Raw genomic sequence first — 22,161 nt, 5'->3', positions numbered from 1 at the left:
CCGCAGGATCTGGCTGGTGGAGAGCAAGGGAGGGGGATGAAAAAAAAGGCACAGCATTAAGGGAAACAAAGAGTGGGAGAAATAGCCAATGGAAAAAGAACAGATGAAGAAAAAGCTGATTGAAATGGAGCAAAGAGGGCAACGGTAGAGAGACTGGAAGTGACGAAGGAAAGACCGCAGAGAAAGAGAGAAAAAATTGGGAAAGAGCAAGCGGGAAGGAGGAAGCAGAGAGAAGAGAATTCAAGTCGTGAAGAGCAGACTGAAAAAAAAAGGCTAAGCAGCAAGGAGACACAAATGACTAAGAGAGGAGGCCTTCCAGTTTGGTGCATCAAAATGTGATACTAGATTAGAAAATTGCACTAGAAAATATCGAGAAGTGTAGACGGTTTCATTTTCCTCTTGATGTGAATTAGGGAAATATCCAGGGAATTGATCAGAAAACGTTTGAAAATCACAGGAAGCAGAGGGTGACAAGACTTACGTAGAAGCAGGGGAAGGGGAATGCTTTGCAGAATGTTATGACACCTGCAATGGTGTTGTTTCGGTTCCTGTTTGGTAATGATGCCCAGTATAATTTGCCCAAACAACAATCGATCTGACTCACCCCATAGACACCCACAGGCATGAATTTCCAACCTGGAGTCATCTGTGAGGCACTGAGCAACTCACTGCAAGTGACCACATTAGAGTCTCAGAGCTGCTTTTTCTATATTTTAACTCGATTGTAAGTGCTAAAGCAGCCTGACATCCATAACCATTGAGTGCATGAAACAATGGTTATCTCTATATGTTTCTTACGTTTTCATGGGATCACTGGCAAGGCCAACATTTATTGCCCATCCATAACTGTCATTGATTTCAACTGAGTGGCTTACTAGGCTATTTCAGAGGGCAGTAAAGAGTCAATCGCATTGTTGTGGGTCAAGAGTCACATGTAAGTTATAGTTACCTAATTGATACTAATTTTTTTAAATTTCAGATTTATTTATTTAACTGAATTTAAATGCCCCACCTACTGCAGTGGGTTTTCAATTCTTGTCTCCAGATCATTAGTCGCGGTCTCTGGATTACCAGTGCAGTAACATAAGCACTGTGCTACCATAACCTGGCGTTATTAAACAGCTCTGAGTGTTGGAAAGTAAAGCTGATGAGGAAAAGATGTAAAAGCAAAGTTGAATTGGTTAAGAGGAATACTGGGAGTATTCAGGATGCAAAGGGAGCAAAACTGGATAGCCCCCCAAAACAGTCAGGTTTGACAATTTGTGTTGAAGCCACTCCCACTCCTTTTTGTACAAGCAGCGTGCAAACTTTGTGTTTCCTGATCATTTATATGAATGCAGTGTGTAGCTAGTGCTGTTGAGTGGTTGCATGTTTGAATAGGGAACCCGAGGTCCTGCAAGGCTAGCATAAGTTTAAGTTACCCTGTACTTCAAAAGCAACAACTTTTATTTATATAGCGCCTTTAATGCAATAAAACGCCCCAAAGCGCTTCACAGAAGCATGATAAAACAAAGTATGACACCGACCCACATTAGGAGATATTACAGCAGATAACCAAAAGCTTGGTCAAAGAGGTAGGCTTTATAGAGTTTCTTAAAGGAGGAGACTGAGGTGGCGAGGCAGAGAGATGTAGGGAGGGTATTCCAGTGCTTGGGGCCTAGGCAACTGAAGGCGCGGCCACCAATGGTGGAGCGATTAAAATCAGGGATGCACAAGAGGCCTGAGTTAGAGGACTGCAGGTATGTTGGAAGGTTGTGGGGCTGGAGGAGATTACAGAGGCAAGGAGGGATTTGAAAACAAGGATGAGAATTTTAAAATCAAAACGTTGCTTGACCGGAAGCCAATGTAGGATCAGCGAGTGCAGGGGTGATAGGTGAACGGGACTTGGTCTGAGTTAAAACACGGGCATCAAAGTTTTGGATGACCTCAATTACAGTGAGCAGAATGTGGGAGACCAGCCAGGAGGGCATTGGAATAGTCAAGCCTAGAGGTGACAAAGGCAAGAATGAGGGTTTCAGCAACAGTTGAGCTGAGACGGGGGCGAAGTTGGGTGATATTATGGAGGCAGAAATAGGCTGCTTTAGTGATGGCACAAATATTTGGTCAGAAGCTCATCTTGGAGTCAAATGCGACACCAAGGTTGCGAACAGACTGACTTAATCTCAGATCAGATCTGTTGTCAAGGAAAAGGATGGAGTCGGTAACTAGGGAACGGAGTTTGGAGCGGGGACCGAAATCAATAGCTTCAGTCTTCCCAGTATTCAATTGGAGGAAATTTCTGCTCATCCAGTACTGGATATCGGATAAACAGTCTGATCATTTAGCAACAGTGGAGGAGTCGAGGGAGGTGGTGGTGAGGTAGAACTGAGTGTCATCAGTGTACATGTGAAAACTAACCCTATGATTTTGGATGATGTTATCGAGGGGCAGCAAGTAGGTGAGAGTTGGAAGGGGCCATAGATAGATCCTTGGGGAACACCAGAGGTAATGGTATGGGGACAGGAAGAGAAGCCATTGCGAGTAATTCTCTGACTCGATTAGATAGATAAGAATGGAGCTACTACTAATTAAAGCCAAACTGCACCTCTTAAGGGGGAGGTGCATTTTGGCTGGAGCAGGTGCTGGAATTCATTCTAAAAGTGAATTTGACCTGAGAAAGATACAAGAATGGCACAACATGGCAGAAAGCGGGCTCCAGGGTTTTCCGTCGCAGCTCTGGAGGCCAAGGTGCAGAGAGGTGCTCTGTCCACTGGGGACCAGGAAGCCCTCCAGACAGGCGCTGTGAAAGCAGCAGGAGCAGATAGCTGTCGCGATCAAACCCAGTGGTGTAACTCTGAGGACCTGGATGCAGTGCTGCAAGAAGCTCAATGACCTCACACGAGCGGTCAAGGTCAGTCGATGCATCTTCAAATGCCATATCCCACAAACTGCACTCCTAGCCTCACATACAATTTAACACATTCCCATCATTCACATTACAACACTCTTTCAGTCATTCACAGCTTTACCTCACATTCACATACATTGAACTTCTGCAAGTCTCGTATCCACATCTCACAGCTTGCACACACTCCTAGCTATCCAACCATGACAAGCACATCATCCAAACATATTGCACCCCACTCACTGGCACACTTCCCTCTCTCTTGCTGCACAAGGTGGTGCACAACTGGAGGTAGCAGGGGCTAACCAGCTGGGGACAGCATGTCCTCACCCCAATAGAAGAAACATTACTCATCATCCATGAAGCAGCCACAACAAAGGCTCTGGTCAGTGGCAGGGCTCAAAGCATCGAAGGTGACAATATGCTCTGACCAAGTCCGCGTTCTGACATCTCACTTCCCCCTAATCCCAGAATCTCCTCTGACTTAGAAATGGAGATGGTCTAAACCCCTTGCTTCCCCAGCCCTTCTTCACTGCAACTCTACCCCTTGTGCCTTTCTCCTTTCAGGCACCCAAGAGCTGTTGTAGAGACTGTAATGTTTAGATTGAAAACCTATTGAAGGAGGAAGGTTAAGACGTTCTGTAATCTCCAGGGGTGGCAGATAATGAGTGTGAGTAGGAGAAGTTACAAGGGTTCCTAAATTCAGCAGTGAGACTGTAAGGACTGGAATGGCTCAGGACCACGGCACCAAGTTGTCTACAGTTAAACCGAACATCGTATTTGCAATCTTGTGCAGACAGCACAATGCTGATGTGGGACAATGGAGGGAAGTCACAAAGATGCAGCATTATAGAGTTTCTATGGCTGGATGGAGTAGAGAGAGGTTTACTTGCATATGATCTGGAGTGCTTAATGCTAACATCAGGTGCATAACTTGCTTCTCTGTGCCCCCAATATAAAGTTACTCTTTAATGAACGATCGCTCGCCTGCCACATTTTAAGCTTCTCCCTTCTCTTCCAGTGATGCTTCTCTGCAAACTTGCAGCTCAGAAAACAGTTTCTGCTGAGTCTTGCAAATCTGGATACGAAGAAGACGATGGGCATTGTGAAGGTGATATCTATAAACAATAGACGTTGTTTTACCAGAAGCCAATGTAGGATCGGCGAGTGCAGGGGTAATAGGTGAACGGGACTTGGTCTGAGTTAAGACACGGGCATCAGAGTTTGGGGAAAAAAACTCTTGAATATTCCTTTCTGCTTCTTTGTAAGAATGATACTGGGCCTTAGAGGGTTAAATTATATAGGCCTGTTGCATAAACTTGGCTTGTATTCCCTTGAGTTTAGACGTTTCAGGGCTGATCTGAATGAGGTGTTTCGAATGTTTAATGGATTCAATAGGCTGTTTCGGAGTTAGATCGGGAAGCACTTTTTCACACACAGGGTAGTGGGAATCTGGAACTGTCTCCCCCAAGATGTTGAGAGACATTTGGAGCTTTCAAGGCTAAAATAGATTTTTGTTGGGTCAAGGTATCAAGAGATATGGAGCTAATGTGGGTAAATGGAGTCGAGGGACACATTAGCCATAAGCTAACAGAACGACAGTACAGGCTGAAGAAGCTTCAGGGCTTTATCCTGCTCCGACGAAGAGAAAATTGGTGAACTAATGCTGGGTGGTAAATTCAAAACTTCCAATTGGGACCAATTCAAAATATAACATTCAGTGTTGGATGGCATGGTTATAGAGACAGAGATATAGTCTGAAGAGCAGTTCAGTTCTGGATTGAAATACTGTCACCCTTAAAATGCAAGTCTTAACCTCTGAGACATGAGGTTTCAGGTTCAAATCCCACTCCAGGATTTGAGCGCAAAAGTCAAGGCTGACATTCCAGTGCAGTACTGAGGGAGTGCTACTCTGTCAGAGGTGCCGTCTTTCAAATGAGATGTTAAACCAAGGCTCCATCTGCCCTATCAGATGGACGTAAAAGATCCCACAATGCTATCTTGAAGAAGAGCAGACGAGTTATTCTCACCAATATTTGTCCCTCAATCAACATCATAAGAACAGATTATCTGGTCATTATGACATTGCTGTTTGGGGGAGCTTGCTGTGCACAAATCAGCTGCCGCGTTTCCTACAACAGTGACTACATTTCAAAAGTACTTCATTAGCTGTAAAACTCTTAGAGATGTCCACTGGTCGAAAAGGTGCTATATAAATGCAAATCTTTCTTTCTGTCAAGTTAGTGGATGTTGAGTATCACCAGAATGGAACACCATAAGAGAGACAAGACATGGGGAAAACAGAATAGTTTTATTTGTATCATTCCAAAGTACAATTAGAATGCACATAAATCCTGTTACTTTATTATAAAAAGCAGGCTTATGCATTAAGAACTGGAACTCAGTTCTATTTTAGGAACTTCTGGATACATTGCATTTCAGAGCCTAGCAATAACAAAAAAGAAAGAATTTGCATTCTATAGCGCCTTTCACAACCACAGTGCTTTACAGCCAATGACGTACTTTGGAAATGTAGCCACTGTTGTAATGTAGGAAAGGTGGCAGCCATTTTGTGCACAGCAAGCTCCCACAAACAGCAATGCGATAATGACCAGATCATCTGTTTCAGTGATGCTATTTGAGGGATAAATGTTAACCAGAACTTAGATCCGTAAGACAGCACCTCTGACAGTGCTGCACTCCCTCAGTATTGCACTACAGTGAGATACAGGCCTCAATAATAATCTTCCTAACATGGGTGGGAGGGGGTAGGGGTTAAAAATGAAAGAACCTGTTGTCATTTTTACGATGGTGGGACACTTCATTAAAATATTTAAACTGGGTTTCCTCAGTGCAGTGGGGAGCCCATTTTAACAGTAACTGTTGCTGTGTGTATTTCCTGGGGATGGGAACCCTAGAGGTTAAAGGGAGGCAGGAGCTGTTGGCTCCGCAAGGTTAATGCCTTTTACAGTTTCCTTGTGGGCCGGAAAGAGCAGGAGTGTTCCTCCCCAGCTACCTCGAGGAAGCATTCGGCCTCTCCCCGCCAATCTTTCTCCTTGTGCACGGCGATTTTTGACCTCCCCTCACATCCACCCTGATGCCCTTTCTCCCTCCAGCCAATCGCAGCCGATCCCACCCCACGCACCTCCACCCCACCGCATACAAGACCTGACTTCCCAGCCTTCCCCCTGCCAATACCCGCGTTCATCTCCAAGAGTCCCCCACTGCTGCCACCTGGTGTTCCCACCTGACAGTCAGCCTACCTGCCAACTTGGCCGAGTGGGAAACGCAGCTGATGTTAAGCGTGGGCCTCCATGGCTTTGCCAGGTTTTTCAGCCTCCTTCCCACCCTCCCTGCCTTCCCATTAATATCACAGCCATAATATCATTAATATTGTAAGAAAGCATGTCTGAGAGATAGGAACACAGTGAGATACATCTGATTCATCTACCCTTTAAACCATGAGGACGTACTCAACATATTGCTTCATGATTTACTTCAGATGTGGATGAGTGTGACACATCAACATCAAAATGTGACCCTGGTGCGACCTGCGTCAACACAATTGGAAGTTACTGCTGTGCAGCTAATGACTCATTGCCGAACAAGTGCTCAGGTGAGGGATTATGGATACATGAAACACCGTAACAATTTGACTCGTTGGTAATACTCTCAGCTCTGAGTTCGAAGATTGTAGGTTCAAGTCCCATTCTAGGAGTTAAAACACAAAAAATGCTCTGTGCAGGAGTGCTGCATATTTGGAGGTGCTACCTTTTGCATGAGTGGTTAAACTGAGGCCCTCTCAGGTGGATGTAAAAGATCCTATGACACTATTTTGAAGAAGAGCAGGGGAGTTCCTGACCAGTATTTATCTCTCAACTGACATCACTAAAACGGATTATCTGATCATTATCACGTTGAAGAAGGAATTAAATGTATATCATGCTTTGCATGGCCACCAGCCATCTTAAAGCACCTTACAACCAAGGAGGCACTTTTTGAAGTGTATTCACTGCTGTAATGTCGGGAACACGGTAGCCAAGTCGCACACAGCAAGATCCAACAAGCAGCAATGTGATAATGTCTGGATAATCTGTTTTTGTGTTGTTGATTGAGGGATAAATGTTGGCCAGGACACCAGGGAGAACTCCCCTGCTCTGCTTCAAAAATAAAGCCATGGGGTGCTTTACACCCAGTCAAGCAGGCAGCTGGGGCCTTGGTTTAACATCTCAGCTGAAAGACAGCACCACCAACAATGATGCACTGCAATGTTAGCCTTAGATTTTCTTCTTGCCTTTGAGTGGGACTTGAATCCAGAACTTCATAGGTCCAGGGCAACAGTGATACCAACTGAACCACAGCTGTCTGTGGTAGCTTGTTGTATGCGATTTGGCTGCCCGATTTCCTACAACAGTGACTACATTTCAAAAGTACTTCATTGGCTGTAAAGAGTTCTGAGATGCCCTGTGCTTGTGAACGGCGCTATATAAATACAAGTTTTTTTTATATTAACATTCATTTTATCCTGAAATTTTAGATATTTGGTTCAGACTTCCTCTGTTTTTGAAAGAAGAATATGGACCTGAAATTCTTGGATTCCTACTCTTTCATAATTTCCCCATGCCAATCTTCCCAGGCCTGACTCCTACATACTTTGCAGCAGCATCCCTTTAAAGACACTGAGCCGTTGCATCATTGGTGGGACTTCCATGATGTCCATCCTACAGGAGGGCCTGGAATATTTTGCAGGGGCACTTTGTCTTATCAAGGATGCTGGCAACCCTTTCTGGCCAAAGATTGCGGAATCCTTTGAAGAAAAGAATCCATTCTGTGCGAGCCACATTTTTCTGGGCCTTTCTTTTTTCCCCAGTGAAGTATGAGCATAATGTTGTGTTCGGAGCCAGAGCTGGCGGAATTTCTGGTGGGTGAGACCAGGAACAGAAGGAGACCATTCAGCCCCTCAATCCTTTACAGCCATTCAATGAGATCGTGGCAGATGTGTATCTCAACTCTATCTGCTCGCCTTGGTTCTGTAACCCTTTATATCCTTACCGAACAAAAATCTATGTACCTGAAAAACAGGCACTATGTAGCCCAACTTATAGGCCAAGTGTCTTTATCCCGATAGAAAATTCAGCCCCACATATTTGAAAGCAATGTTGCAAATAACTTGTCAAAATGTCTTGAATGTAAAATCAAAATTATAAGTGTTTGCAAATAAATGTTATTTAAGAAATAATCTTTAGGAAGGGTTTGTTTTTTTTAAGATTCTGGAAGTCACACCAAAATTCGCAGCATGTGGGTATTTATTGCCCATCCTTAGATGCCCTTGAGAAGGTAGTGAGGGGCCTTCTTGAATTGCTGCAGTCCATGTGTGTAAAGCTGCTCCAGCAGTGCTGTTAGGGAGGGAATTCCAGGATTTTGACCCAGTGATGATGAAGCCAAAATCCTAAAACTTCCTCCCTAACAGCACTGTGGGAGTACCTTCACTATACCTTCTACAGCGGTTCAAGAAGGCGACTCACCACCACCTTCTCAAGGACACTAGGGATGGGCAATAAACGCCAGACGCCAGCAATGCTTATGGCCAGGTGAGAAGGGGTCTAGGGGTTCCCTCTCAGCCTTTGCCAGGGTTTAATTTGAAAACACCGTGTTTTTAGCTCCCCCTCAGTGATTCCTTGTTCACTGCTCCAATTGTAAGGCAAAGAAATCAGACAGGTTTCCTTAGATTTAAACAAGAAAGGTGGAAGTTTATTAATCGTAAACGCTAATCCGGTTAATGACTACGAATATGCGACGCGACCATGCTCTCATGCATACGCAATAGACACACACGCAGATAGAGACAGAAAAAGTAAAAGGAATAAAGGGGAAAGGTCTGAGGAAATATCTAGTAGTTACAGTCGTTTAAGTTCAATGTGGAGTCTTTGTTTTCCGGTACATCTTGCAATTGGTTGGGGTCCAGTGCACGCTTCAACTGGTTTCGATGTCGGAGTCTTTTCTCTCTTGAGGTTTATGTGTCTTCCGTGGGTCCGGTGGCTTGGGAGAGGGAGAGAGGGGAGAGAGAGAGAGGGGGGAGAGAGAGAGGGGAGAGAGAGAGAGGGGAGAGAGAGAGAGGGGAGAGAGAGAGAGGGGAGAGAGAGAGAGGGGAGAGAGAGAGGGAGAGAGAGGGGAGAGAGAGGAGAGAGAGAGGAGAGAGAGAGATGGGAGAGAGAGAGGGGAGAGAGAGAGGAGAGAAAGAAAGGGGAGAGAGAGGGAGAGAGAGAGAGAGAGAGGGAGAGAGAGGGAGAGAGAGAGGGGAGAGAGAGGGGAGAGAGAGGGGAGGGAGAGGGGAGGGAGAGGGAAGGGAGAGGGGGGAGAGACAGGGGAGAGAGAGAGGGGAGAGAGAGAGAGGGGAGAGAGAGAGAGGGGAGAGAGGGGAGAGAGAGGGGAGGGAGAGGGGAGGGAGAGAGAGGGGAGAGAGAGAGGAGAGAAAGAAAGGGGAGAGAGAGGGAGAGAGAGAGAGAGAGAGGGAGAGAGAGGGAGAGAGAGAGGGGAGAGAGAGGGGAGAGAGAGGGGAGGGAGAGGGGAGGGAGAGGGAAGGGAGAGGGGGGAGAGACAGGGGAGAGAGAGAGGGGAGAGAGAGAGAGGGGAGAGAGAGAGAGGGGAGAGAGGGGAGAGAGAGGGAGAGGGAGAGAGGGGAGAGAGAGAGGGGAGAGAGAGAGGGGAGAGAGGGGGAGAAAGAGAGGGGAGAGGGAGAGAGAGAGGGAGAGAGAGAGGGAGAGAGAGGGAGCGAGAGAGGGGACAGAGAGGGGAGAGAGAAGGGAGAGAGAGGGGAGAGAGAGAGGGGAGAGAGAGAGGGGAGAGAGAGAGGGGAGAGAGAGAGGGGAGAGAGAGAGAGAGAGAGAGAGAGAGAGGGGAGAGAGAGAGAGAGAGAGAGAGAGAGGGGGAGAGAGAGAGGGGGAGAGAGAGGGGGGGAGAGAGAGAGGGGGAGAGAGAGAGGGGGAGAGAGAGAGAGGAGAGAGAGGGGGAGAGAGAGGAGAGGAGAGGGAGAGGAGAGGAGAGAGAGAGGAGAGGAGAGAGAGAGGAGAGGAGAGAGAAGAGAGAGAAGAGGAGAGAGAGAGAGAGAGAGAGGTAGAGGAGAGGAGTGAGAGAGGAGAGAGGAGAGGAGAGGAGAGAGGAGAAAGGAGAGAGAGAAGAGGAGGAGAGAGAGAGAGAGACAGACAGACAGACAGAGAGAGAGGCTTCCTTGTTCCAGCTTCAGTTTCAACTGCCTTCTGTCCCTTTCTCTGTGGCATAATTCAAAAAACCCCAGGTTGCCCAGCAGGTTAGTCATGTGACTACCTCTTTATTTGGAACAGTCTCTCCTGCGAGGTTTGTGGATTGTATCACCCTAGCAGTCTCTGGAATGCACTTCCTTACTGTGTCTAGTGATCAAAATCCATTTGAGTTAATTGGAGCAAGGAATAGTCCCTTGTCTCCACAAGTAGCATCTTTTAGTATGCAAATATCCTTCCCGTCCCAGTGTCTGCTGATCATCAAACAAGTCATTTCATCACTCCAGCAACAGTTTAAAATCAATTTTCATATGACAAAATGAATATGCCTCATTCTTAGCAGGTGGGGGTCTGCATGACACCAGAGAATAAATTATAAATACATTTTTAAAATGTACCATTGCAAGACTCATTTCTGCTTTCATTTCCCTAGGCTGCAAAAATTACAGTCACAAGGAGAATGGTACTAATTCCAACACAATATCTGACCAAGTGGTAAGTGGTTTCACCATTAGTTTCAGATACTTCAAATTTACAAACTTTGATATCCTTTTGGGTTCAGCAGTGATAGCTCTTCCCACAAAGAGCCAGTGTTTCTGCAGCTAAAGTACTTTGAACAACCCTTTTTATTTTCTTAACTTCCCAAGCTAAAGGACAACATTTCCCATTTTTACCCAACAGGAATGTTTTGAAACTAGCTACACTCAAATACCCATCAGGAAGATTAGCATATGAAGGATCACTAAAAATGACTAGCTTCATATTCTTTGGGTCACCAATGGATAGAAACTTAAGTGTGCAATTTTTCACATTTAACTTTTTAAATGTTTTATTTAATTAACACCCTCCACCTGCATATAGTTAAACACAATTGATATACATTAACAACATAGCCCACTGAAATGCCTTCTTTTGCCCATCACCTATGTGCTGTATATTCCCATCTTCGTTATGCATACCTGGTCCACCATTATACATCGGGCAGGTTCTATTCACTCATTGCGATTTGTACCATTGCTTTTTCTATTCCAGGAGAAGGTAGTACACATTGGAAGAGAGCTGTTTCCAGTGAGTGGGAACAGGTTTCAATTTGCAACCTCTTCCTATTGAGATGCAGACCCTTCAAATTCAGGATCTACGCAACCTTGTCATTCCGTACTTATGTCCTGACTCTCTGCTTCACTTGGGTAGCACCTCCAAAGCTCACGACCTCCACCTCCTAGAAGGACAAGGGCAGGAGGTTCATGCTAGCACCATCACTTCTAGGTTCCCCTCCAAGTCACAAATCATCCTGACCTGGACATATGTTAGCTGTTTCTTCATTGGCGCTGGGTCAAAATCCTGGAACTCCCTAACCAGCAGTACTGTGGGTGTACTTACACCACATAGACTGCTGCAGTTCAAGAAGGTGGCTCACCACCACTTTTTCAAGGGCAAAAAGGGATGGGTAATAAATGCTGGCCTCACCTGCGCATCAACATCCTGTAAACCACGAGTGAAGCATTGACAGTACTGCAGCACTAATGATGCATTAGCTCAGACAGTCTTTATTATAAATGTGGACATTAGAATTTGTAATGGAAATATAAAGAAGAGACACTTTAAATATCAGTGTCAAATTATCCCTGGTCCTATAATTCTGCTTCACATGAAGATTACACTTGTTCTTAATTCCCCTTGGCAACATCATAGGAATTTGCTTAGAGAATTTACAGATTATCAAACATATGAAACATATGTTGAGTTGTTATGGGTTGCATTTTAATTCACTTTGAGTTCATTCATTGCCCATCCCTAGACCAGACCTCTGGATTACAAAACCAATGCACTATTGTACACCCCTACCATTAAATTGAAACAATAATTCAAAATTTACCCTTTTCGCTCATGTTTAATCTGTTGTTGCAGTGCAGGAATTTGGGTCATTTACGTGATCATTTTCAACATCTAAGGCTAATACTAGAACATAGAGCTGATCACCAACCCTTCAAGACCAAAGAGATCATGGAAAGAATAGAAAATGCTTTGATGTCTTCAATTGAAGCTTCATCAACTCAAGGAGAGGAACGGATATTAATGGCGGATTTTGGTAATATCAGAGAAAGACATAAAATGATACTTACAAATGTGTTCAAACACCAGCAATCAAAGTCATTGCATCAAACACCTGGAATTGCAGTAAGTGCACCAGACAAGGGTCAGTCAGGCTCAGTGGGTAGCAGAAGGGTGTATGTTCAAACTCACTCTGAGTTCCTGGTGCTGCACTGTCAGAGGTGCCCTCTTTTGGACGAATGTTAAATGAAGGCTCCATCTGCCCTTTCAGGTGGATGTCCAACAAACCCCATGGCACTGTTGGAAGAAGAGCAGGTGAGAGACTCCCATGATGTGCTGGTCAATATTTATCCTTTCCCCAACGCCACTAGAAAACCGATGATCTGGTCATTAGAACATTGCTGTTTGTGGGACCTCTTACAGCACAGTGACCCACATCCTTCCAAATCAGAACCAAGATTATTACCAATGAGCCACGGCTGACACCACTAGCACAACTTAAGTAAGATTCATCTCTTGTATTTTTAGAACTTGCAATCCGACATCTCCCAAGAAGGGAAGCTGGAAATCTTCATTCAGAAATATTACAATTATCTACAATGGGAAATACCATGGAATTCAACTCAACTGCATTTACAAGAATGCAGTCTGGTATAGTATTTGTTGCTTCAGTGAATGCTGATAATGTTATCATGTGTCTGATAAAAAAGCAGCAATTAATGATTTTCAATCTGAGATTGCTAGATTTTTACTAACAAGGCTATAAAAAGTTATGGAGCCAAGGCGGGTGGATGGAGTTCAGATACCAATCAGCCATGATTATGTTGAATGACAGAATGGGCTCAAGTGACCGAATGGCCTCCTCCTGTTCCCATGATTGACAGAATACCACACTTATATATAGTGTAAACTATATTGATAAATGACTTTGATGCCCAAGGAAGATCGATTAGAGTATTTTCTAAATGGTGAGCAGTTGGGCATTGTGGATGAGCAGAGAAATGTAGGTGTCAGGTACAATGATCACTAAAAGCTGGTGGTCAGGCTAATGGAAGGTCTTACTAAGACCTGGAATACAGAGAGTTGGAAGTTTTGCTACAGCTCCACAGAGTTCTGTTGAGACCCCATCTGGAGTACTGCGTTCAGTTCTGGGCACCGTCCATCAGGAAGTACACATTGATCTTGGAGGGGATGCAGCCCACATTCACCAGAATGATATTGGAGCCAAAAAGGATTCAATTATGATGACAGGTTGTTGCATAGACTGAGCTTGTATTCCCTGCAATATACGAAAAGAAGGTAGAACCCAGATTGTTGAGTTTGCACCTCAATCACAAAGCTCAGGGAAATTCTATTGCAACCCGGGTGGGCTCTTCTGTTACCTTCCTAGGTGGCATCTGGCAGCAGTTTGAGGGCATTTCTGGGTGTATTCATAGAATATCCTGGGAATTCCACCAGATAATTCCTCACATAAACCAGGCAGTTTGTCTGCCTGCTGAGAGCAAGTGGGGTGCCCTTTTGAGCCTCAGTTAGGCCACACCCAGGATCAATTGGATCTGGGGCCTGCCCATATTACTGCACTTTCAAAAAGGCTTTCAGAGTCTGGAACCCAACAGACACACCTTTAGGATAGTGCATCTTCCAGATGAAGCAAAATTGCAGGGTTGGATAATTTGATCAAGTGTGCATTAATTCAGTCCCTAATGTCAATTCTTATGTTCTGCCTTTTACATGGTCTTGCTATGATGAATTCCTGTTTCCACATTTATAATGGAAAACCCCTATGTAAACTTGTCACACTGCAATTACACCCTCCCACCAGTGGTGGTGCTGTATCATCTCCATTGGAGGGAGGGTATAATTATAGCATGTTTCCATGGAATGCTTCTATTATAAATGTGGACATGGGAATGTTTAATGGCTAAAGTTAACAAAGCATGTGTAGATTTAAAGATTTATAATTTTAAAAATTTTAATTTTTAAGATTGGCTGATCTTCCATGATGTTACACACAGGAATGAAAATGAATATAGTTTCCAGTTGAAAAGGAATTACAGGATAATTGGACGAGGGTCCCAGAGATAATTCAGACTCCATTTTAAACTCATGCATTCTACTCATAATAGTTTGACAAATAGTTTGGGAAATGGAGAGATAGAGTTGGGTGCAGAAAAAGAGAACTGGAAGAAACAAAACTGAAACACTGCAGCGCTATGCGATTTTTTTTTTATTCTTTCATGCGATGCGGGTGTCACTGGCAAGGCCAGCATTTGTTGCCCATCACTAATTGCCCTTGACAACTGAATGGCCTGCTGGGCCATTTCAGAGGGCAATTAAGAGTCAACCACATTACTGTGGGTCTTGAGTCACATGTCGGCCAGACCAGGTAAGGATGGCAGATTTTCTTGCCTAAAGGACATTAGTGAACCCGATGGCTTTTACAAAAATCAATGATAGTTTCAGGGCACCATTGAACTATCTTTCAATTCCAGATTTTTATTAATTAATTAAATTAATTAATTGAATTTAAATTCCACCAGCTGCCATGGTGAGAGTTGAACCCATACCGCCAGGGCATTAGCCTGGGCCTCTGGATTACTAGTCCAGTGACATTACAGAGACTACGCCACCATCTCCCCTGTGATACGTTAACGTGTGCTGTTCTTAAGTCTTTGTTATAAATGTGAATGCTGGAATTTATAATGAAAGTATCAACGCAGGAAATGTAAACATATGGTATTGGGTGAGCTGAAATTAAGTGTTGGACATGAACTCCATTCCTTAGTCACCAACTCCACCAACCTCTGTGGCCACTGTTCATGTCCTCTGTGTCCTCTTTAGCGCTGAGCTAACTTTCTGTCCCCGTTTCCTCTCCATCAAAAATCAAGGTTGACATTCCAGTGCGGTACTGAGGGAGTGCTACACTGTTGGTGGTGCCATATTTCGGATTATGACGTTAAACTAAGACCCCATCTGCTTGCTCGGGTGGATGTAAAAGATCTCATGGCACTATTTTGAAGAAGAGCAGGGGCACTATCCCTGGTGTCCCAGCCAATATTTCTTTCTTCTTTTGGGCCTCCTTATCTCGAGAGACAATGGATACGCGCCTGGAGGTGGTCAGTGGTTCCTCAATCAACATCACAAGAAGAACAGATCATTGCTGTTTGTGGGAGCTTGCTGTGCATAAATTGGCTGCCACGTTTCCTACATTACAACAGTGATTACACTTTAAAAAGTACTTTATTGACTGTAAAGCACCTTGAGATGTCTGGTGATCATGAAAGGCTCTATATAAATGCAAGTCTTTCTTCCTTTCTTCTCCATCGCCAAGACCACTTATTTTCATCTCCATAACTTTGCCGATACTTGCTCCTGCTGAAAACCTCATCTATGCCTTTGCTAAGTCCAATGCTATTCTAATGCTCTCCTGGCTGGCCTCCCATCTACTACACTTCGTAAGATTCAGCTCATCCAAAAACTCTGCTTTATGGAACCTTATTCACCGTGAGTCCTGCTCATTCATCCTCCCCATGGGCGCTGAACAACATTGGCTCCTGGTACAGCAATGCCTTAATTTTAAGATTCTCATTCTTGTGTTTCTTGTGTTTAAATCTCTCCATGGCCTCGTCCCGCCCTATCACTTAACTTATGCCAGCTCCACAACCCTCCAAGATCTCTGAGCTCCTAAACTTTTGGGCTCTTGCAGAACCCTGATTCCCTGCGATTCACCATCAGTGGCTGTGTCTTCGGCTGCCTGGACCCCTAAGCTCTGGAATTCCCTCCCTAAACCTCTCTGCCTCTCTATCTTTCCCTCTGCCTTAATGTCTCTCCTTAAAACCGACTCCTTTGGGTCACCTGTACTACTACCTCTTTATGTCGTTCGGTGTCAGATTTTGGTTGGTAAGGCTCCAATGAAGCACCTCAGGGTGTTTTACTAAGTTAAAGGTGCTTTATAACTGCAGGTTGTTGTGTGTTCAGATGTAAGATGTTTTTAAAGTAATAAATATCTAAACAAATAAGATAATTGGGAACGAAGGGCTAAGAATGAAACTCTTTTATTTGACTTGATGATTCTGATATAAGTTGCTTTTTCTCATGTTACCTAAAAGATGGAAGGACACCTGGAGTTGCCTTAATCACTTACAAAACCATGGAATCTATTTTGCTCATCAATTATGAAATGGCTGAGGAGGAAAAAGAATTTAATGAGCAGAGAATGGTCTTGAATTCAAAAATACTAACAGTGGTGATGAGCAGCAGTTGGAGAGAGTACCTTACTCATCCCATCATCTTCACCTTCAACCACATCGAGGTCTGAGCGACTCCTTTTCATAATATTCACTGAGTATTGGGGCATTACAATATTATTAGTTGTTGCCATGACAATGCCAAAGGATTATGTATTGAAATAGTTTCTATATATTGTTAAATCCAAATTTTCTGCTCCCTCGCTCCTCCACCTTGAAGTTGTTTCTTAAAACATTTGACCAAATTTTTGTCCTAATATCTCATTATGTGACTCGGTCAAATTTTGACTGACCCCCACGTTGCAAAATGCCTAGGACATTTTACAAGGTTAAGGGGCTGTATAACTGTAAGTTGTTGTTGTTTATAATTTTTTTTTTCAACCACCTATCTAATCTATTCTTAAAAGTCGGCATAGTCTCCATTTAAATCATCGATTTGATAATTCTTTCCACAATTGACGTCTGTCCTAAACCACTTTCATTATAATCTCCCCAACATTGAATTTCATCGAACTTACAGTACAGGGATAGGCCATTTGGCCCAACTAGTCTCTGCCGGCGTCTATGCTCCACACGAGCCTCCTCCCGCCCTACTTTATCTCACCCTATCGGTGTCACCTTCCATTCCTCTCTCCCTCACGTATTTATCTGGCTTCCCCTTAAACGCATCTTTGCTCTTTGCCTCAACCAATCCACTTGGTAGCAAATTCCACATTCTAGCCACTCTCTGGATAAAGAAGTTTCTCCTGGATTCCCCACTGGATTTATTCGTGACTCTCTTATATTTATGATTCCTAGTTTTGGAGTCCTCCACAAGCAAAAGCATTTTCTATAAGTCCAGCCTAATAAACCCCCTTCATAATTTTAAAGGCCTCAATTAGGAACACAGCAATATAGGACAGGAATAGACCATTTAGCTCCATAAGCCTGTTCTGCCATTCGATGAGATCATGCCTGATCTGTGGCCTAACTCCATATACTCGCTTTTGCCGCATATTCTGGAATTACTTTGGTTAACAAAAATCTATTAGTCTTAGATTTAAAATTAACAAGTGATCTAGCATCCACTGCTGTTTGCGGAAGAGAGTTCGAAACGTCTACCACCCTTTGCGAGTAGAAATGTTTCCTAATTTCACTCTGGTTCTAATTCTTAGACTCTGCCCCCTAGGCCTAGACTCCCCAACTAATGGAAATAGTTTCTGTCTATGGACTCTATCTGTCTCCCTTAATAACTCAGAAACGTTGACCAAATCATCTCTTAACGTTCCAGATTCCAATATATACAGCCCTAGTTTGTTTAATCTCTCCTTGTAATTTAACCCCACGAGCCTGGATAGTAGGCTGGCAAATCTACACTGCACTCCCTCCAAGGCCAATATATCCTCCCTAAGGTGTGGTGCCCAGAACTACTCACAGTAACTCGTGGTGTGGTCTAACCAGGGCTTTGGATAGTTGTAGAATTACTTCAACCTCCTTGTATTCTAGTCCTCGAGATATAACGGTCAACATTTCATTATCCTTTTTCATTATTCACTGTAGCTGTCCATGAGATTTTACCAATCTATGCACATGAACCCCTAAGTCTTTTTGGACCACCACAGTTTCTAACTTTTCATCATTTACTCTGTTCTATCCTTTTTAGGTCCAAAGTAGATGACCTCACATTTGCCTACATTGAAATCCATTTGCCACAGTTTAGCCCATTCACTTAGACTATTAGCATCTTAGCCTTCACTTTCCTAGAAAAAAGAGGCCTGGCCTTTGAGTGAGCATGGCAAACAGATAGCCAACCTGATTCCTGAGTTACACTGCAATTCTTATAGCAGTGCATATCTGAAATTGCTTTGTATAGAGTGAAAGGTGGCTGTGTAACTTCACCCTAAGGTATTCGGACCTTTCCCAGATAGGAGCATTACTTAGAGCAGAAGATCTGACACATACTAAATTGAATCTTTGGCTGGAGTTTTATTCCCCCATTCCCCTGGGAACAGGCTGGGAGGTGTGTGTGTGTGTAAAATTGGGTCGAATAGTGGGAGGTGGGGGCGGTTTGCGATGCCTGTCGTCTACCTGATGCCGCGGTATTTTACCAGCGGTGGGGGAGCTGGTGGCCAGCCTGCCTGCCCTTCATCCAATTGAAGTCCTTAAATGGCCAATTAATGGTCGCCACCTGGGGTGATAGCGCAGTTAAACCTGGCAGCCTCCTTACAGGATGGGGCAGGGGTCAGTCCTGATCGGGGACCCTGTACCCCATGGAGGGCCTCCCTAAAAGCACAGGCTGCCCCCATTGGAAGACACGCCCAAGCCTCGTGATTGGTCCCCCCACCCCCCTCCTTGCCGGGGCCTGGATGATTGGCCCTGTCGAGTCCAACCTCCATCACTGGCTGGGTGTGGGGTAGAGGCCTGCTCAGGTCGGGAAAAAAGAACCCGACCCGAACCCGACTAAACGACAGCGGACCCGAGCCCAACCCGACCTGAGTCCCTCCGATTTTGCCCCGAGCCCGAGCCGACCCGAACCCGCCCTGACCTGACCATCCCTTTACTTACCTTCCGACTGGGAAGCTCCACGAAGCTGCAGCGCATGCGCGATGACAGACTCCCAGCTCGCGTAAGTTTTTTTAATTTCAATACTTACTAGCTGAGCACTTACCGTGTGTGTCCGGTCCGACCTGACCCGACTCGACCTGGACTTGGCCCGACCCCAGCCGAGCCCGAAATCCAGACCCGAAAGATGGGACCATGTCGTCGGCTCCCGTTGGTTCGGGTCGGATAGTAGGCCTCTAGTGTGGGGCCTGCGGTAGTCCCAGCAGTGGCCACCACTTCCGCCCTCTGATTGGTCAGCAGCTCTGGGAGGTGGAACATCCTGCCTGACAGCATCAGAAGCCATGACCTCAGGCAATTAATTACCTAAACCAGACAAAATAGCATCATGGCTTCCAGGAAAGCAGAGGCGGGCTTTACAGCCAGTGGGCGGGGCCACTGCCTCCTCGTTTAATCCCGGCCTTTATCTCAGTTTCTGAGTATGAGCACAAAATAGTCACTTGAAGAATAGCACGATGCTAATTCATTCAGTAAAGAACAGATAAATCGTCTTGGTCAGTGCAATTGCCTTTTCGATGGCTGAGGGGTGACCCGATAGAGGTCTTTAAGATTAGAAAAGCATTTGATAAGGTGGCTGTAGAAAAGATGTTCCCAATTGTGGGCAAGAGCATAACTAGGGGCCACAAATATAAAATAGTCACTAATCGGATCCAGTGGGGAATGCAGGAGAACCTTCTATACACAGAGAGTGATTAGATTCTGGAACCCGCTACCACAGGGAGTGGTGGAGGTGAATAGTATTTAAGGGGAAGCTAGATAAGTACATTAGGGAGAAAGGAATAGAAGGTTATGCTGATAGGGTGAGATGAAGAGGGATGGGAGGAGTCTCATGTGGAGCATAAACACTGGCATGGACCAGTTGAATGGCCTATTTCTGTGCTGTACGTTCTCTGTGATGGCCCTTTTATATTTGCTGGAAGCTGGTGTAATGCTGTGCTTTGAGAGCATGGCACAATGTTTTAGTTGCCAAGTAAGATACAGAGAGAGAAATGTCTAAATCCCACCTTCCTCATTACTGGCCAGTAAATCCAGAGCTGCTAGTAGCAGCAAGACCACAGGTAAAGGTCAGGCTGATGGCAATCAACACCTGGATGAATACCGCTGCTCCACAGTCACTTGACAACTGGAATTTTCCACTTAAATATCCGGCTTAATAAAGCCATCTACCTGGGTCTTTGAGAAGGTAAAATACACCACAGTGTGATCTAGAAAAATACAATGTGTTACGGGATCTAACCGCACACATGGCGAATATCTAATCTTGGAAACTGAAGAGATCTTGGAAGTGGAACGTTGCCTGAAAGATTCCCTTATCTTTTCTACAGAGCAACAAAAACATGTCGTATATAACCTGTGTCTACTGGAATCTGACAGAGAAAGGAAGCTTCTGGTCTCCCGAAGGCTGTGAACTGGTGATGCATAACAGAACACACACAGTGTGTAGAGTATCTCACCTCTCCAGCTTTGCTGTACTGATGGCACTGAAGGTACAAATGTTCTGGATAATTCACTGCATAAACCACAGGTTCGGGTCGGCTGAAAGAGGCAGGGTAGTAAGTGTGGTTATAAAGAAGAAGGCTAAGAGAGACTGAGAAGCATAGAGTAACAGGCACGGCTAGAGAGAAAGAGGAAACACAGAGGGAGATAAACATCAAAAAAGAGACACAAAAGCGAGACAAAATCAATGAAATGGATGAAACAACAGATTGAGAAAGATATGTACTTGGAGGCATTATCTCATAGTTCAGATAATTCGTAGTTAGAATTACACTTAATATATTTGGACTGCTCATTGCAATTTCGACAAAAATCATAAACATACTTCACTACAATATCAGCAACACGTAAGGTCCAATTTCCATCCCCAATTTTGGGTGGGAACTGGGCGGCAATGCAATGAAAATTGTGGCGCAGCACTTACCGCCCCAAACCTGCCAGTCTTCAGGCTGCCACCATTTTTGGTGAGGCCCTTGAAATGGGTGGCCTAAAATTGCCTGACAAAAAAAAAATCAGGCTGGCACCATGTTAACCCATGCAAATCAGACCAGCAAATTCATCGCTGTAAATCCATTTAAACAGAGCAAAAAAATCTTTCTCGCCATAAAACAGATATTTTATTCAACAGGATCCTGATGCACTTTTGTGGTACCAATCGGCAGAGCACTTTCTGCCTGTTGGTACTTGGCACTGAGTGGCCTAACCTGTGGCCCTGACAGGGACCACTGCAGGCCGCTCAGAGAAAGGCAAGACTAAAACATAAATGTCAGGGGTCTGGAGGAGTATTAGTGCTCCTGCTGCCTGAATAAATTCAATGCAAATGCTGCTGAGATCTTTCCTTCCCTTTAACTGACTGCACCAGCTGGGCTATAGACAGAAACCATTGGCACTTCGGCCCTGTCCAATCAGTGAGCTGCTCATGGTGAGGCCCGACCGTGAAAACTGGTCAAGCCTTTCGCCGCTGACATTGGGTGGGTACACTCTGCCCATTGACTGTCTGGTGCCCATTGTAACTGAGAATTAGCACCAGAATGGGAACTTTATAATCATGTGGGATTCTGGCAACGAAGCACCAAAAGCTCCTTCCGGTAGCTTAGGAAGAGGTAGTGCCAGGTTTGTATGAGGTCGTCTACCTCTGATCAGCATCCGGTTCTGCTACAGGAAATGTGTGGGTCGAGTCACCTGGCAATTATTCGCATGTTAAGTTACTGTGCTGCAACCTGAAACCAGTTCCTGAGAGTGGAGATTGATATGATCAACTTCAGAATCATAGAATCATACAGCACAGGAGCAAACCATCTGAGTCATTGCAACTGTACCCTTTGAAACTCTCCCTCCTCTTTTTCCCATTGCCCTGCAAATTTTCCTTTTCAAGCATTTATCCAATTCCCTTTTGAAAGATGCCAGGGAATCCGTTTCCACTGCCCTTTCAGGTATTGTATTCCAGATCATAACAACTCGCAACGTAAAACAAAATGCTCCTCGTTTATCCTTTGGCTGTTTTGCTAATTAACTTCAAGCTGTATCCTCCGGTTACCAATCCTCCTGCCACTGGAAACAGGGGGCTGAATTCTTGTTCTGGCAACAGAGGTCCTGGCGGCGGGCCAGCAGGTGGGGGGAGACCCTG

General features: G+C 44.7%; 1 protein-coding gene across 2 annotated transcripts in view; it reads left to right on the top strand.

The window, feature by feature from the left end:
- The window catches only part of LOC137355622 (adhesion G protein-coupled receptor E4-like), a 36,534-nt gene that overhangs the window by 2,094 nt on the left and 12,279 nt on the right, over positions 1 to 22,161 (top strand). For both annotated transcript variants that reach the window (XM_068020975.1, XM_068020974.1), the window contains 7 exons: positions 3,906 to 3,995; positions 6,387 to 6,500; positions 10,574 to 10,635; positions 12,049 to 12,229; positions 12,721 to 12,843; positions 16,302 to 16,504; positions 20,363 to 20,524. In XM_068020975.1, the coding sequence (XP_067877076.1) occupies positions 3,906 to 3,995; positions 6,387 to 6,500; positions 10,574 to 10,635; positions 12,049 to 12,229; positions 12,721 to 12,843; positions 16,302 to 16,504; positions 20,363 to 20,524 (935 nt within the window). The remainder of the gene's footprint in view (positions 1 to 3,905; positions 3,996 to 6,386; positions 6,501 to 10,573; positions 10,636 to 12,048; positions 12,230 to 12,720; positions 12,844 to 16,301; positions 16,505 to 20,362; positions 20,525 to 22,161) is intronic.

The sequence above is a fragment of the Heterodontus francisci genome, chromosome 43 (assembly GCF_036365525.1).
Source record: "Heterodontus francisci isolate sHetFra1 chromosome 43, sHetFra1.hap1, whole genome shotgun sequence".
NCBI classification, from domain to species: Eukaryota; Metazoa; Chordata; class Chondrichthyes; order Heterodontiformes; family Heterodontidae; genus Heterodontus; species Heterodontus francisci.
The sequence above is the reverse complement of the archived record's forward strand: the minus strand, read 5'-3'. Positions and strand labels throughout refer to the sequence as shown.